This window comes from Lampris incognitus, chromosome 6 (genome assembly GCF_029633865.1).
Source record: "Lampris incognitus isolate fLamInc1 chromosome 6, fLamInc1.hap2, whole genome shotgun sequence".
Lineage (NCBI taxonomy): Eukaryota > Metazoa > Chordata > Actinopteri > Lampriformes > Lampridae > Lampris > Lampris incognitus.
In genome coordinates, this window is record NC_079216.1 from 17,835,340 (window position 1) to 17,852,597 (window position 17,258).

The 17,258-nt window shown below is 45.4% G+C and overlaps 1 protein-coding gene across 1 annotated transcript; it reads right to left on the minus strand.

Annotated features, from left to right (window-relative positions):
* Nucleotides 1–201: 201 nt before the first annotated feature.
* LOC130114472 (relaxin-3 receptor 1-like) lies at nucleotides 202–1,383 on the minus strand. The gene has a single exon (XM_056282352.1). The coding sequence runs from the start codon at nucleotides 1,381–1,383 to the stop codon at nucleotides 202–204; it is 1,182 nt and encodes a 393-aa protein (XP_056138327.1).
* Between the last annotated feature and the right edge of the window lie 15,875 nt (nucleotides 1,384–17,258).

Here is a 17,258-nt window from a genome sequence, read left to right on the forward strand (position 1 = left end):
AACCACAACATCACTGAAACGCGAAAAGTAAACGTCACCGCAACAGCCACAGACGGATATGCGCGCGGATGGTGCGACTGTTTTGTCCGTGTCCTCAAATGATATATGAAATATATCTAGAAGTCATTTTGATATACACTCAAAGAGTCGGGCTCCACGTGCTATGTGTCCTGATTTGGATTCAAAGCAATCGTTTCCAGACTAGACTAAGCTCTGGTGCTGGCAGCCCACCGCATACAGCGCGTCCGTGTGGCACTGGTCGTTCAGGATGGAAAGTCCGTAATTCTCGGTTTCCATGTTATTCAGAGGAACGACGGTCTGGGTTTCGTCACGGTCCGCTTTGATCGTCCGCGAGAACGGTCGTATTTGGCAAGAGTTCGCCACGGCGGGGGAGGACATGCGCCAGAACAGACCCTTCAGCATTTTCCTGAACTCTCTCCGCATCAGACAGTACAGCACCGGGTTCAGGCAGCTGTTGGCGTGCGCCAGGCACACGGTCACGGGAAAGACGTACGTGTGCACCATGTAATAAGCCCTGTCCCAATTAACCACGTTAAACTTGACCAGGACGCCCCAGAAAGTAATAGCGTGGTTCGGCATCCAGCACAAGAAGAACGAGAGCACCACGATGGTGACCGAGCGGGTCACTTTGGATCTGCGCTTGACTTGGTTGTTGTTCATGCTCCTCAGACGCACGAAGCGCAGAAGCATCAGGTAGCACACCGTCACCGTCAGCATGGGGAACACGAAGGCGACGAGGATTTTCTGCAGGTGGTACAACGCCAGCCAGTACTGGCCGTCGGGGAAGCCGAGGAGGCAGAGCTTTTCGCCGGCCACGTTGCGGACGGTGGAGAAGATGGCAGTCGGCGCGGTGGCCGCGATGGCGGAGACCCACAGCCCTGCGCTCACCCAGCGCACCGAGCAGAAGCACCGCCGTGCGCGGTCCTTCAGCGCCGAGGCCACCGACCAGTACCTCGTCACACTCATGGCCGTGAGAAAAAACACACTTGCGTACATGTTCATCACGGTCACGGACAGGATGATCTTGCACATGGCGTCCCCGAAGGGCCAGCTGAAGTCCAGAGCGGTGTCCACCGCCCAGAAGGGCAGCGTCAGAACAAACTGGAAGTCCGTCACGGCGAGGTTGAGGATGAAAAAGTTAATGGTCGACCTCTTCCTCCCTCGCCTGACCTTCATCAAGAAAAACACCAGGAGATTCCCAACCAGCCCCGCGGCGCACACCATGGAGTACACGACGGAGATGATGATCCGCAGAGCTGGGCTGCCGTCCGCCGTCACGTCGATGTCGTCCAAGCCACTGAACCGGTTCTGTTCCAGACCGGACCGATTGGAATTGAGCGTATAATTCCAGAAGTCCGCCATCTCCACCGAAACCGAGGCTACTCCAAGTGCCTCTACCAGCGCCGAGCTGTGTGCTGCAGCTGGGATATCACCTGCTGCAATCCTAAAAGTAGATAAAGATCATACTGCCGAGACGGTATTATAATGTGACGGGACAGTTTTCATATTTCTTCAACTAGTAACAACTGACTCTTGACCCGCCATAGCCTGCTGGGTTTGTAGCTAGGTTGTTCGTGCGCGCAACTCTTCATATACTGGCGGCGGACTAAGCGCCTCCCCCGAGGCAGTGATTAGTGACAGGGGGTTGTAGCCATTCAGCGGGTTGTCCAGTCTGTCCACTGACCATGGTCCCTAACACGGATCACTGGTTACTGCTTCTAGGGGCGCGGAACTTAGTGGTCCGGACCAGTTAGTGAGTGGTCTGTTACGCGCGAGTCGACCCATCCGCGGGTCGGGAGGGTTCGGGTAGGCTACCTGGAAAGTATGACGGGTTCGGGTGTGCGGGTCGAAAAGTCACAAAGCAGTGTTCCGAGTAAGTTATAAATAACTTGCAGAGACACTGCGTAAAACAGGGCAGGCTCTGCATTACCTGTTCACCTTCTCCCCCCCCCTCCCCCTCACTCTCTCTCTCTCGCGCGCGCTCTCTCTCTCTGTCTGTCTCTCTCTCCCGCTCTCTCTCTCAAACACATACGCACGCAACAACTTTATCATCAGTTTGCGATTGTGGTTTTGGTCAGCGTGTGTGTTTTATTAGTGTTGAGGCTTCACCGACGAGTACGAGTTGTTTTTCCCCCTAAGTGGTATGCTTAGCTTTTATTTACACCGCCAATTTTTTTTTTTGGTCAGAAAGAATAGGTGTGTGTGTGTGTGTGTGAGTGTGTGAGAGAGAGAGAGAGAGAGAGAGAGAGAGAGAGAGAGAGAGAGAGAGAGAGAGAGAGAGAGAGAGAGAGAGAGAGAGAGAGAGAGAGAGAGAGAGAGAGAGACAAAGTTCATGTATGATGGGTTACTTGGTTTGCTGCTATTCTACAATAAAGAACACCGTTTGGAACAACCCGACTGTTTATTTAGTAGCCTGGACCCAGGCGCCATTATTTTCATTTTATTTATTTGTTAAACAAGGAGCATGCATAAAAACATTAATCTCAAAATGAGAAGAGATAATTTATGCCGGATTTAGCTATATGAACTATTTTCCGTCCTTGGGCAGGTACACAGAGCAACACTAAGAGCATTCATTTACATGCAGCACCATTACATAGTGACATAGTCTCTATCACACTGACCATCTCACACACAAATCTACAAGTACACATCAGCACAGTGTAACGATCACGGACTGCTAGACTCGCTAGCCCTTGGCTAACGGGTCGGACCCTTTACTGGATTGTTTAACGTTGTCGCTCGTGGTGCGGGAGATCCCGGTTCGCGTCCTGGCTGTGGCGGTTCCCGGCTGCCCCCGGACTTCGCTACATTGGTGTCAGAAGTGGGACGGTGAGACCGTGAGGCCATCGGAAGCGCGTGCGTCCAGAGGCGTGAGGGACCTGATATGCTGAAGCGCTTCCCGAAGGAGAGGGGTATGTAACGTGCATGGATAAATGGACTTGCTAGCCCTTGGCTAACGGGTCGGACCCTTTAGCGGACTGGTTAACGTAGTCGCCCGTGGAGCGGGAGACCCGGGTTCGCGTCCCGGCTGCGGCGGTTCCCGCCCCCCCCCCGAATTCGCTACAATATGAATACCAGCACTTTCATCCAGCAAAACTATAAGATTGTAATTCATTACAATTAAAAATCAGAATTACGGGCGTCCGGGGAAGGTGGCGGTCTATTTCGTTGCCCACTAAAACGAGGATCGCTGGTTCGAATCCCCGTGTTACCTCCGGCTTGGTCGGGCGTCCCTACAGACACAGTTGGCCGGGTGGGAAGCCGGCTGTGGGTATATCTAGCGCCTTCTCTGGTCCGTTGGGGCGCCTGTTCGGGGGGGAGGGGGAACTGTGGGGAATAGCGTCATCCAACGCCGTGACGCCTTCTTCCTGTTCTTTTCCACTGACTAAATAGAATAATAAGAGGTCCTTTCCATCCATTTCCCACTCTGCTATATGTCACAGGTCTCTGAGCGGGACTAAAAGCCTCTCTCAGCAGGTGCTGCACATCTTCTCCAGAAACTCCTACAACACCCAGAAATGTCCATGCTGCATCTACAATTATTTCAGTTCTTTCAGATTTTCTTTCTAATCGAGCAGTACAGTTAATTATACAAAAAGCGATAACACTTTCTATGAAACTTGCATCCATAATGCCCTATAAGCATTTATGACGCCCTATAAGCATCTATTGCATCTATAATGCCCATACTTTCCCATAATGTGTATTACAATGACTAACGGCTATGGCTGAAGACTGAAATAGCACTGAAGTCTCATTATGCATCTCTACAAAACTTCAGCAAAACAAGTTGGCTATGATGCATTATGACATTTGACAGATAAACAGGCTAATGATGACATATTTATAATGCATAAATCCGTTTTAAATTGACATAGAGTATCATAAAGGTGGTTATGAGGTGTTGTGAGGGCGTACGTACATGGTTATAATGAATCTTACAATGACTTATAGCTACACTTCTAGGGCGTTATAGATGCTTATAGGGCATTATAGATGCAAGCTTCATAGAAAATGTTACCAAAAAGGCTAAAAACGTCACCAATCAGTATGCTTCCTGGCTGACCAGTCCCTCCTGTCTAACATCATTCTCATTGTTTCTCGCCATTCTCTTAGCAGCTTCAGCATACATCGGTCCCTTTTCTGCTCTCATTATATTCACTTTCTCTACCTTAATTCTTTTTGATTCTGTATCATGATATCCCTTGGAGTACAGACACTTTGCTTGCACTTTCTCAACTATACAATCTTCCACATTGCAGTTGTCCTCCCCACATCCCCCACATCTTCTGACTCCATTAAAAACTGCAGCAAAATGTCCATATTCTTGACAACAAAAACATCTGAGAGGAGCTCTCTCATAAGGCCTCAACCTGTAACTCACATAATCAAGGTACACTCTTCCCGGCAATTACCCTTCAAAAGTTAAACACAGAATTACTGTCCACCTTTCCCGCTTCTCGGAATCTTGTCATTCTTTTTGCCTCACAGATGACTGCAACATCACGAAATGACTCAGCCTCTACTGGCAGCGGCACAACACTTATCACTCCCTTCTTCTTTGCTTTTAATGCGAGTGGGAAGCAAGTCACACAGAGATAACTTCTGAATACCTTGGTCTTAATAAGAGTTCTATCTCTCTGACGCTTTGATATACAATCAGTGATAACCATCCCACTTCATTATCCTGATCCACAGGGCCTTTAACCCTGGTGCCTCCTTCTTCCAGAGCAGCCTGGCCATTGAACGGCAAACTGTCACCTCCGACCCAACAACCTCATGTCCGATGTGGGGAGGAGAAAGATGACGTCCTCTCAGCAAAACTGCCCTCTAAACCAAGGAACATGGCTTTAACACCAGCACCTCCTTCCTCCAGAGCAGACTGGCTACTGAACGGCAAACTGACACCTCCGGACATACCACCTCAGGTCAGGGTGTATCAAAGAGGAGCTACTCCAAGGAGGAGCCCAGCCCAGTCATCTCATGGCCCAGCCCAGTCATCTAATCTCAGGCTGCTGCTAAAGAGGCTAGCAGTAAAGTGTGGGAGCAAGAAAAGGAGATGATCCTCCCGAATAAAGAATTGTTCCTACAAAAGGTGGAGGCCCTTAATGGAGAACTCCTCCTGAAAAAAGCAAGTTCTAGTGGCACAAGAAATACGCTTTGCTGCTGAGCTTTGCAAAGAAAAGGAACAGAGCGATCAAAAGAATATGGCTGTCCTCCTCCAGAATGAAGGGTTAAAGAGGCGCCTCAACAATTGGCAGCTGGAGAAAATCTGTCTTCACACAGAGACCATTCAGACCAAGCTCAGCCTCCTTCAGGCTCAGGAAGAAATAGATATGTTTAACAGGAGCACAGAGGAGGATGAGTTGAGAAGGTCTACTCTGCTGAAATAGAAGGAGGAGACACAGCTCCGAGCACTAGATTTGCTGACCTCCGATACAAAGGCCAATAAGAAAGGCCAGAAGCAGAAGGAACAAGAGAAAAAAAAACAACTCCTGGCCGAGAAAGAAAAGGACAACTCCTGGTACAGGCTCTTGTAATATCACGCATTGACTACTGCAACTCCTTACTGGCTGGTCTCTCTGCATGCACTTTCACCTCTGCAAATGATCCAGAACACGGCGACGCATCTGGTCTTCAACCAACCCAAAACAGCACGTCACTCCGCTGTTCATATCCCTCCACTGGCTCCCAGTTGCTGCCCGCATCAAATTCAGAAACTTAATACTTGCTTACAAAACAGCAAATAAAAGGGCTCAAATGTTAAAATGCCTTCCATGCTATTTTCTCTGGCCCCACTAGCAGATCTGTATTCAGGGGCAAGACCACGTAGCACCTTATATGTGATACGTCTATTCTATAATTTACTGGGAGCCAATGAAGAGATGTGAGGATTTTTTTTTTATTGTCATGCTTTTTGTTATATATATTTTTTTCTTTCCTTTTTGTAATGTATATTAGCTGAATTAACTTAAGAGTATGTGAGAAGGTAGGAAAAATAAGTGTGTATACTTCCTACTCCTTTTCCAACAAATAATCTGAGTCATATGGAGATTTGCTCGCTGAGTTTGATGTGTGGATTTGTTGATCACTTCAGATTATTGGCAATGTCTTACCTGTATCTGCTATATCCTGCTTTTTACATGTTCGACATAAATCTTCATTCATCCATTCATTCATTGGTGTGATGTGGGATCTAAGATTGGTAATGGCTAGCAGCCTGGCTGCAGCGTTTTGCATGAGTGGCAGGTGGGACGGGGCTGCTTGGCTAAAACAGGAGAAAAGAGCATTGCAGCAGTCAAGGCATGGGAAAATTAGGGTATGGATTAGTAAGTTGAGACCTCTGGTTGCTAGCACTGGTTTGAGTTTTGCAATGTTCCGGAGTTGGAAAAAGAAGGTTTGCACAAGCTTGTTTATGTGTAGGTCGAAATTCAGATTTTGGTCAAAGAGTACACCCAGATTTTTTGAGGAGGGTTTCACATTGGTGGCCAGGGGGCCCATACAAGTTTTCACTTCTGACGTTTACAGGTAAGAGTTTTGTGTTGCCAAGGTTAGTGTAAGGATCTTGGAGACTGATGGTTAATCATCAGACTGATGGAGATGGATGGTTAATCCAAACTTAAAACTCACCTTTTTGCCTTAGCTTACAATTAGTTGCCTTTAAGTTGAGTGCTTCACAACCTGTACTGCATGGCGGGTCGGTTTCTGTCTCAATGAATTTACCAACCACCGTTCTGCCGACGAGATTATAGAGTATAGATTATGACTAATTGATGATGTAATTGATTATGATTAATGACTATTGCAAATTGTTCTCTTCTCTCACGTCTTTTCTCTCTCTGTGAATGATGTCTTCTTTCTCTTTCTCTGTGTGTGAATGGTGTCATGCGAGTCTCTCTTGTGTGCACGTGCAGTTGGTTCTCCTCCCAGATCTCCATGGTGATGGTGGTCGCCACTTGGATGCTGCCTGCCATTCCCCTAATCACATTTTCTTTTTATAAATCCATGTACATTTTTTACATGGTGATGCTGGTCGCATGACTTGGGTCCTGGACTGTTCCGATGGTGCCTGGATACTGCTTGGCATCCTCCTCACCATATTCTTCATGAATTTTATAAGTCCATTATAATTGTGTTATCCTCTTTCAATGTTGTATTGTGTAAATTGCGTAAACACAACAGCCATTGCACATTGTCTGTCTTGGGAGAGAGAGCCCTCCTCTGTTGCGCTCCCCGAGGTTTCTTCTTATTTTTTCTCCCTGTTAAAGGTTGTTTTTTTAGGGAGTTGTTCCTTACCCGATGAGAGGGTCTAAGGACAGGAGGTTGTGTTGCTGCTAAGCCCACTGAGGCAAATTTGTAATTTGTGATATTGGGCTGTACAAATAAAATTAAAAATTGAAATCATAATTATCGCAGTACCACCAGCATCTTTTTTTTAATATAAACGTATTTCTGATTTTTCCCTTTTTCTCCCAATTTAGTGGCCAATCGATCCCTATTCTAGTTCAAACACCCACCCTCGTACTGCATGCGTTCGCTAACTGCATCTCTCCGACCAGCAGTCTGGAAGGAAACGCCTCGCCACTTCCGGGACAAGGCAAATCCAGGCCGAACCACTGCTTTTTCCCCACACACCCAGAGACGCATTCATGTGACGAACACAAGCCAACTCCACCCCCCTCCCGAAGACAGCGTTGCCAGTTATTGCTGCTTCATCGTGTCCGGCCATAGTCAGATCTGACGAGACCGGGGCGCGAACCCCGGTCCCCAGTGGGCAATTGCATCGACACAAAGCTGAAAGTTAGACCGCTACACCACCGCGGACCCTTCCACCAGTGTCTTTTAGGGAGCGTTTTTCCATTTCACACAGCATGTTTCTGTTTCCTTCAGTATAATCCCTGCTCGCAGCTGGTCAACAATGCTTCATGAGTCATTGTGTGTTGAGTTACGTACATGGGCTGCATGTTTCTGATTTGGCTTCATTGAGCAAACACAAGTACATGGGACCAGACAAAGAGTTGTCATTTTAACTATATTGACTGCTGAAATTGGGGTTGCAAGTGGCATAGATGTGAGTCATGCCTCTAACAATAGTCACATATTACTAAACATCTGTATGCTGTTGACACAACTCATCTCTGCACGTGATAGAACACTCACATTCAACGCACTTTGGGAAATGCAATCAAGATGCAGATGATGCACGTTTTGTCTGTGAGACTGGGTTGGCATTACAGTGTTAGTGGTTAGCACTTATCGCTTCACTGCAAAAGTGTCCTGGGCCCAGTTCCAGTCCATCGCTGCGGCATTTGCATGTTCTCCCAGTGTTTGTGTGGGTTTCCTCTGAGTACTGCAGTTTCCTCCTACAGTGCAAAGAAATGCATGGTAGGTGAATTACACTCTCTAAATTGCTCATAGGTGTGTGTGTGTGTGTGTGTGTGTGTGTGTGTGTGTGTGTGTGTGTGTGTGTGTGTGTGTATTGGCCCAGTGATGGACTGGCGACCTGTCCAGCATGTCTCCCTACATTCTGGTCAGTGCCTGCTGGGATGGATTCCACCTCCCTGCAACCCTGAATTGGATTAGGCAGGGATGAATGATGAATTAATGCATGGATGGATGATTCATCCCAGAATTCCACGCTGAAGAGATGACAGTGGGACGAGACCGAAACCTTCTTTCAAACAGACACTTACACTCGGTGTCATCAACTCCCTCTGGAGAAAGTAATTCCGACTCAGCCAGCGTAACACTTTGCTATGAATAGATTGATAGTGACACTCTCTTTCATTTTGTTGAGGTCGCAGTAGAATTGTCATAATCTTCCTGAATTACGGGAACAAGTAACTCCTCTATCTATCAATATCACTACAAGTAATTCCCCTACATATCAATATCAACATGAGCAACTCCCGTCTATCAATATCAATATCCATAAATTTTGAAAAGAACTAATCCCCATCTCATAAACATCAATGTGGCTCCTTCTAAAAACTAGAACACTGGTAATGTATTCTCAATTTCGACTGAACTTGTGGGGTCACCAGATTGCAAATTTGAGCTGCTGTATAGAAAATAAACTGGGACAGTTGGTGGAGAAGACTGTCAGAGGTGGTAGAGAAGAGACTAGGAAAGCTTTCTGGGGTTTGTTTCTGGGGTAAGAAATCATTTTCTGGTTCTCAACCGAAAACAGCACTGTAGTTAATTCCATGTGGGAACAAAACTCAAATTGTCTCAAAAATCAAACTCAAAAAAGTGGGACGTCCTGGTAGCATAGCAGTCTATTCCGTTGCCTACCACCATGGGGATCGGTGGTTCGAATCCCCCATGTTACCACCGGCTTGGTCTGGCGTCCCTGCGGACACAATTGACCGTGGCTGTGGGTGGGGAGCTGAATGTGGGTATGTGTCCTGGTCGCTGCACTAGCACCTCCTCTGGTTGGTCGGGGTGCCTGTTAAGGGGGGGCTGGGGGGAATGGCATGATCCTCCCACGTGCTACTTCCCCCTGGTGAAACTCCTGACTGTCAGGTAAAAAGACTCCACATGTATCAGAGGAGGCATGTGGTAGTCTGCAGCCCTCCCCGAACCAGCAGAGGGGGTGGAGCAGCGACCCAGGATAGCTCAGAAGAGTGGAGTAATTGGCCGGATACAATAGGGGAGGGAAAAAAATCCCCCCAAAAAAAGAGAATACAAAGTTAATTTTGTAAGATAGCTTAAGTCTGGTCAACCTTCACACTCATCATATCTTATTGCTGAAAAATTTAGCATCAGATATTCTTAAAAGGTTGACCAGGGGGAGACATTATTTACCACTGACTAGTGAGGCAGCACTAAGGTGTTTAAAATACAGAACTTTTCAATTCACTTGTGCATGTCAACCATCAGCCCACCACGCCCTGTGCTTCTGCTCTGAAGAACAAGCATGTGCAAGACAGGGGCTGTGGAGAACATTTTAGACAGGCAGGGTAATGGGAAACTGAAATACATATTTTGTCAAGTGAAGTTCAAACATTGCTTAGGGCGGTTTAAGACAACTATTATTACCTGAACCCTTTTAACCCTTCTACTTGGGAGTATGGACTCTATTACTGTGGGACTGAGCATAAGTGCACAAGCATAGTGTGCTGGCACATGTGAGTGTGTCCATTATATTTTTGGTAACGCAAGCACAGCCCTGGCGCAGTGTGGTGTAGTTGATAAAGATGTTGGATCAGGATAAATCCACCATAAGCAGGCAGAGTTGGGGTTGGCTTCAATTTGGCCGGTCAGCTCAGCTCCTTGGTTCCTTGGTTAACTTGGATATCTGGCAGAGGTAAATTATTTCCCTGTATCACCGCAATCTTCAAATTACACTCACTGGCCACTTTATTAGGCACACCTGTCCAACTGCTCATTAACGCAAATTTCTAATCAGCCAATCACATGGCAGCAACTCAATGCATTTAGGCATGTAGACATAGTCAAGACGATCTGCTGCAGTTCAAACCGAGCATCAGAATGGGGAAGAAAGGTGATTTAAGTGACTTTGAACGTGGCATGGTTGTTGGTGCCGGACGGGCTGGTCTGAGTATTTCAGAAACTGCTGATCTACTGGGATTTTCACGCACAACCATCTCTAGGGTTTACAGAGAATGGTGCGAAAAAGAGAAAATATCCAGTGAGCGGCAGTTCTGTGGGCGAAAATGCCTTGTTGATGCCAGAGGTCAGAGGAGAATGGCCAGACTGGTCCGAGCTGATAGAAAGGCAACAGTAACTCAAATAACCACTCATTACAACCGAGGTATGCAGAAGACAATCTCTGAACGCACAACACGTCGAACCTTGAGGCAGATGGGCTACAGCAGCAGAAGACCACACCGGGTGCCACTCCTGTCAGCTAAGAACAGGAAACTGAGGCTACAATTCGCACAGGCTCACCAAAATCGGACAATAGAAGATTGGAAAAACGTTGCCTGGTCTGATGAGTCTCGATTTCTGCTGCGACATTCGGATGGTAGGGTCAGAATTTGGCGTCAACAACATGAAAGCATGGATCCATCCTGCCTTGTATCAACGGTTCAGGCTGGTGGTGGTGGTGTAATGGTGTGGGGGATATTTTCTTGGCACACTTTGGGCCCCTTAGTACCAATTGAGCATCGTGTCAACGCCACAGCCTACCTGAGTATTGTTGCTGACCATGTCCATCCCTTTATGACCACAGTGTTCCCATCTTCTGATGGCTACTTCCAGCAGGATAACGCGCCATGTCATAAAACTCGAATCATCTCAGACTGGTTTCTTGAACATGACAATGAGTTCACTGTACTCAAATGGCCTCCACAGTCACCAGATCTCAATCCAATAGAGCACCTTTGGGATGTGATGGACCGGGAGATTCGCATCATGGATGTGCAGCCGACAAATCTGCAGCAACTGCGTGATGCTACATGTCAATATGGACCAAACTCTCTGAGGAATGTTTCCAGTACCTTGTTGAATCTATGCCACGAAGCATTAAGGCAGTTCTGAAGGCAAAAGGGGGTCCAACCCGGTACTAGCAAGGTGTACCTAATAAAGTGGCCAGTGAGTGTATATATTCAATCCCTATAGATTATCTACTACTACTACTACTACTACTACTACTACGGCTACTACTACTACTTTTGGCTGCTCCCGTTAGGGGTCGCCACAGCAGATCATCCGTTTCCATTTCTTCCTTCCTCTACATCTTCCTCAGTCACTCCAGCCACCTGCATATCCTCCCTCACCACATCAATAAACCTCCTCTTTGAGCTTCCTCTTTTCCTCTTCCCTGGCAGCTCCATATTCAGCATCCTTCTCCCAATATACCCAGCATCTCTCCTCCACACATGTCCAAACCATCTCAATCTTGCCTCTCTTGCTTTGTCTCCAAACTGCTCAACCTGGGCTGTCCCTCTAATATAATCGTTCCTAATCCTGTCCTCCCTTCATCACTCCTAATGAAAATCTTAGCATCTTCAACTCTGCCACCTCCAGCTCTGCCTCCTGTCTTTTCGTCAGTGTCAGTCTCCAAACCATATAACATAGCTGGTCTCACAACCATCTTGTAAACCTTCCCTTTAACTCTTGCTGGTACCCTTCTGTCACAAATCACTCCTGACACTCTTCTCCACCCACTCCACCCTGCCTACACTCTCTTCTTCACCTCTCTTCTGCACTCTGTGTTACTCTAGACAGCTGACCCCAAGCATTTAATCTCATATGCCTTCTTCACCTCTACTTCTTGCATCCTCACCATTCCACTGTCCTCCCTCTCGTTCACGCATAGGTATTCCGTCTTGCTCCTACTGACTTTCGTTCCTCTTCTCTCCAGTGCATACCTCCACCTCTCCAGGCTCCCCTCAACCTGCACCCTACCTTCGCTATAGATCACAATGTCATCTGCAAACATCATAGTCCATGGAGACTGTATTGACAGTAGAACTGACTCCTCTTTTATGGGGATTCCCGTGACCCACAGGATTCCAGATGTTGGGCTCTAGTATAGACAATTTGTAGTATTGGATACATCCTATTGGCCCAGACAGACAGTCACTTTGTCAAGTTAGGCTGATTTTTCCGTGCGTCACGTTGCGCACAAATTCTTCAATTCTTCACATCAAATTTAACAGCCACATATCGATGTTTTTTCTCTCATTCATTTATTCAGAACATTGCATTCAAGTTGTTGCAATTAGTTTAATGACTTATTTCCGAGGAGTGAAGTGCATAGACTTACATCCATTAAAAAACATTTGCATAGATGTCCCTGGGTGTGCCTGTGCCTAGACTGCCGCACAAAATTAACTGAACATACCTGCATCAGCACTTAGATATGGTCTGAGCTTGGGGAGGCATAGGCGCAATTTCAAGTCAAAATGAACACCAAAACTGCACTATGCAAGTGCATCTGTATTAACATACCCCCAGTTGCACCATTGCACCCATCTCGGTGCATGTGTGTTCATTTTCAGTCACGAAATTCAAGGAAACTGCTAACTAGCCAGCGTTTGTGCCTCTGCCAGCTCTGTGCCAGCACAGAAACAGAGCCCATGGTCTCATCTTGGGTGGTCTCTACTACAAGGCTAGTTTTAAGTTCCATCTCTTTCTCTATATAGCAACACACAGAGCACCCTTTGTGAGAACAGTAACAATTTATTAACAGAGACCCCTCTATTTGCCACTAGGTAGTGAGGAGGATGCATGCTGGTGATCGATAAAGTTGTTACGCATGATATTGTTTTGCTTTTGCTACCCATAAAAGGTTTATAAATTTGGGTTTTGTCTTATCCTTTGTGTTTCATGTGTTCATTTACAGTAAAGAATGCTGTACACAAAGGATAAACATTCTAAACAACAGACTCCCCCCCCCCCAAGAACAATCCGCAAATGTTTGTGGCATGGCAAGAGAAGGTTGATTCTTTAAACGAGAATAAAATGGCACATTGATTAGTTTTATTTGGGGGGTTTTTCACAAGGAGAGGCCTTTAAGGTTCAGTTAAAACAAAGGTTTACTCATTGAAGTAAACCTGTGTTTTAACAACACTCCAGGTCAAAAAAATAGAATTTCATTGAAGATATGCTGTGAAGTGGATGAAACAATCTGGTACAATTTCTTTGTTTCATGTGATAAAATGTGTGACACGTGAATAAAAAAAAACAAAAAAAAAAAAAACAAAACAAACAAATTTGACTCTGAAAAAAGGTGAGGGTAAGACCACCCAGCCACAGTAGGGATTTTACATTAAAAGGCAAGGCAAGCTTATTAGTATAGCCACATTTAAGCAACAAGACAATTCAAATGCTTTACATAAAATATAAGGCAATAAAAATGCTTTTAAAAACAAATAAAAAGGGGCCTTCCGGTTTGACTGTGAGGACATAAAACGCAAAGGACTACAGCTCCCGGCTTACTTTACTAACATTACCCTTTAATGGCAGCATTTGAAGATTTAACTGACATTATAAGACTTAAGTCGAAGACGGTACAGCAAAATAGCAAAGTAGGCCTGCAATTGGGTTATGAATGAAAATAAGCCATCAATGAGGGCTCAGCGAATGACACACCAACATAGCCAGCAAAGTTGTTAACATGGCTAACAAAACTAGCACTGAAGCCACTTCAAGTGGTTACCATGAGCCAACTTGTAGCTGAGCTGATGGAACATCGAACTTCGCTCAAAAATGACATCTCTTTACTAATCCAGGAATCAGTTGCCCCACTTCAGGTGTCTGTGAATGCATGAACGGAGACTGTTACTGATTTCCAGGCACGATTGAGTGTGACCGAAACCTTGGCCGGAGACTTCACCGTGCTGGTCACAGCAGAAAAAACTATCAAGCACCTGCAACAGCAAAATGCCACCCTGACTGTCCACGTTGAAGACATAGCGAACCTTTGGATCCTGAATGTTCCAGAGGACAGTGAGAAAGGCCAAGCTACAACCAAGTTTGTGTCTGAACTGCTAATGGAAGTTATGGGCAAAGAGCTTTTTAATAAAGCCCCAGAAGTGGAATGGGCACATCGATCTCTTGGCCAAAAACCCCAAGCAGGGCAATCCCTTTGCCCGTAGATGGTGTGCTTTCATTGGTTCCAGGATAAAGAAAAGACACTACAATGGGCCCTGACACACGAGGTGAAGTACAAGGGATGCAAACTGAGGATCTAACTGGACTTATCTGCGGGTCTGCTCAGGAAGCTAGCAGAAATGTATTTTGGCCCTAAAACATTAAGTGTTTCATAAACTAAGAGCAGAGTTTTAAAATCAATTTTGTTAGACATGAAGTCAGTGTAAATTAAACAAATTGATTCAGTTCATCTGGACACAAAATTTATTGAGAGAAACGTTTCATCACTCATCTAAGTGATCTCCTCAGTCTATCCTGAAGAAGTCACTTAGATGTCGACGTTCTTACCGATTGAGCTATTCAGCTGATGCAACTCCTTTTTTTTCTTATTTTTTTTTGGCACTTACTTGCATTGTCTCCTGACTAGATCCTTGCTTGTGTTGTATTAACTCTAAGATGTACAACGCTTTGGATAAAAGCACCTGCTAAATGAAATTGTAACATTGTGAAGTAAACAGGCCCTGGTTACGTGTGGTTATCCTAACTGGGCATTGGTCAAAACCAGAAAGATGCCCAAACAGTGCATCAGCTGATCAAAGAGAGGAGAAGGACAAAAGCTGCCTAAGCATAAACCAGTGGTGATTCCATATGTGTGGGGAATGTTGGAGAAGTTGAGATGCATATTTTCCAAACACCATGTCTCAGTTGCTTTTAAACCCCAACACATGCTGTGTCAGATATTGGTCCACCCCAAGAATCTAGTACCCCGACACAAACAGCAATGTGGTATACACTGTTAAGTGCCAGGAGGATTGCCGTGACTTGTACATTGGCGGAAACTAAACAGACACTGGCCAAGAGGATGGCACAGGACAGAAGAGCTAACGCGTCAGGCCAGGTCTCCCCAGTCTACACCCATCTACAGGCCAGTGGCCACTCTTTCACGGATGAGGATGTTCACATCCTTGATAGGGAGGAATGCTGGTTTGAACAGGGAGTCAAAAAGGCCATCTATGTTAGGAGGGAATGACCATCCCTGAACCGAGGGGGGGCCTAATCTGTCACCATCTTACGATGCTGTGATTGCAAACATTCCCAAATCCTCTGTGAATAGTACACATGGCCATTGAAACTCTAGTTAAAGGTCACGCCTATTTGCATATGAAACTAATCATTGGTTTTGGTCGTTATGCAACTGTATTGTTTTTAAGGGTGGGGATACCTGCAGTCAGTTTAGACTCAAGCTGTCCCTTAGATGAGTGATGAAATGTTTCTCTCGATAAATGTTGTGTACAGATGAATTAATTCAGCTTTCTTGGATTTTCTTACTTGGATTATTGAGTATGCTTAAAAACAAGTGAAGTAAATAAAAACAAGTAAAGACCTCAGAACTAGAGTGACGTGATCCATTTTGTTGTCTTAGTAAGGACTTTAGCAGTAGAGTTTGGAATCAGCTGCAGCTGTTTGGTTGATTTTTAGAGACCTATAAAGACACCGTTACAGTAGTCGAGTTGACTGAAGATAAATGCATGGACAAGTTTTTCCAAATCCTGCTGAGACATAAATCTTTTAATTTTTTGTATATTCTTCAGTTGATAGTAGGCTATAATTATCTTAATGTGGCTATCTAAATTCAGGTCTGAGTCTATGGGTACACCAAGATTTCTGGGTTGGTTTGTAGTTTTTAACAGTACCAATTGTAGCTGAGCACTGACTTAATCGTTTTTCTTTTACTCCAAATACCATTACTTCAGTTTTGTCTTTGTTCAATTGAAGGAAATTCTGAGCCACCCAATCATTGGTTTGTTCAATGCATTTAGTGCTTGTATGGGATTAGAGTACCCTGGTGATATGGTTATGTAAATCTATGTGTAGTCTGCATAATTATGGTCCCACATTTTGTTGTTTTCCATAATCTGAACTAGTGGGAGCATATAGATGTTAAACAGAAGCAGCCCCAGAATGAAGCCATGGGGAACTCCACAGGTCATTTTTGTCAGTTTTTTAAAGACAAGAAGTTGTTCAGCTGTTAAAAAAAAGGCTTCTTCAATTATTTACTTAGAAACGGGAAGTTTGATATGAGCCTATAATTGTTCATTAGTAAAGTGTCTAGATCTTTTTTAAGAGTGGCTTGATGACCGCAATATTCAGAGCCTGTGGGAAGAAACCTGAGAGAAGAGACATGTTGACAATTTGTAGAAGATCTGAAACCATGTATTCAGAAACATTTTTGAAAAAGCCTGTTGGCAGAATATCAAGGCAGCAGGAGGAGTATGCCAGATGTATAATGTCCTCCAAGTTTTTATGGTTGATGGGATCAACTGTGTCATGCTATCTGAATTGATTTTAGGTGGACACAGGGACAACGCATACCCTGTTACCCAGTACGGAGGAACTAACTGCCGGTCTAATTTTCATTGAAGAAAGAGGCAAATTCATTGCAGGCTCTGGTAGATAGAAATTCAGAGGCTACTGCCACAGGAGGGTTTGTTAGCCTGTTGACAGTAGCAAACAAGGCATGAATAACCACCATCACTAACACCGGAGCCCCACAAAGTTTCTTCCTGAGCCCCTTCCTATTTACCCTCTACACCAATGATAGTGTTAGTCCCTCACCCATCACGACATACTTCAAATAGTCTGATGACACTAAGTAGTACCTGTTCTTT

Bases quoted from the DNA above. Each gene is read 5' to 3' on its own strand.
- LOC130114472 (XM_056282352.1), bottom strand. From the start codon at position 1,383: ATGGCGGACTTCTGGAATTATACGCTCAATTCCAATCGGTCCGGTCTG.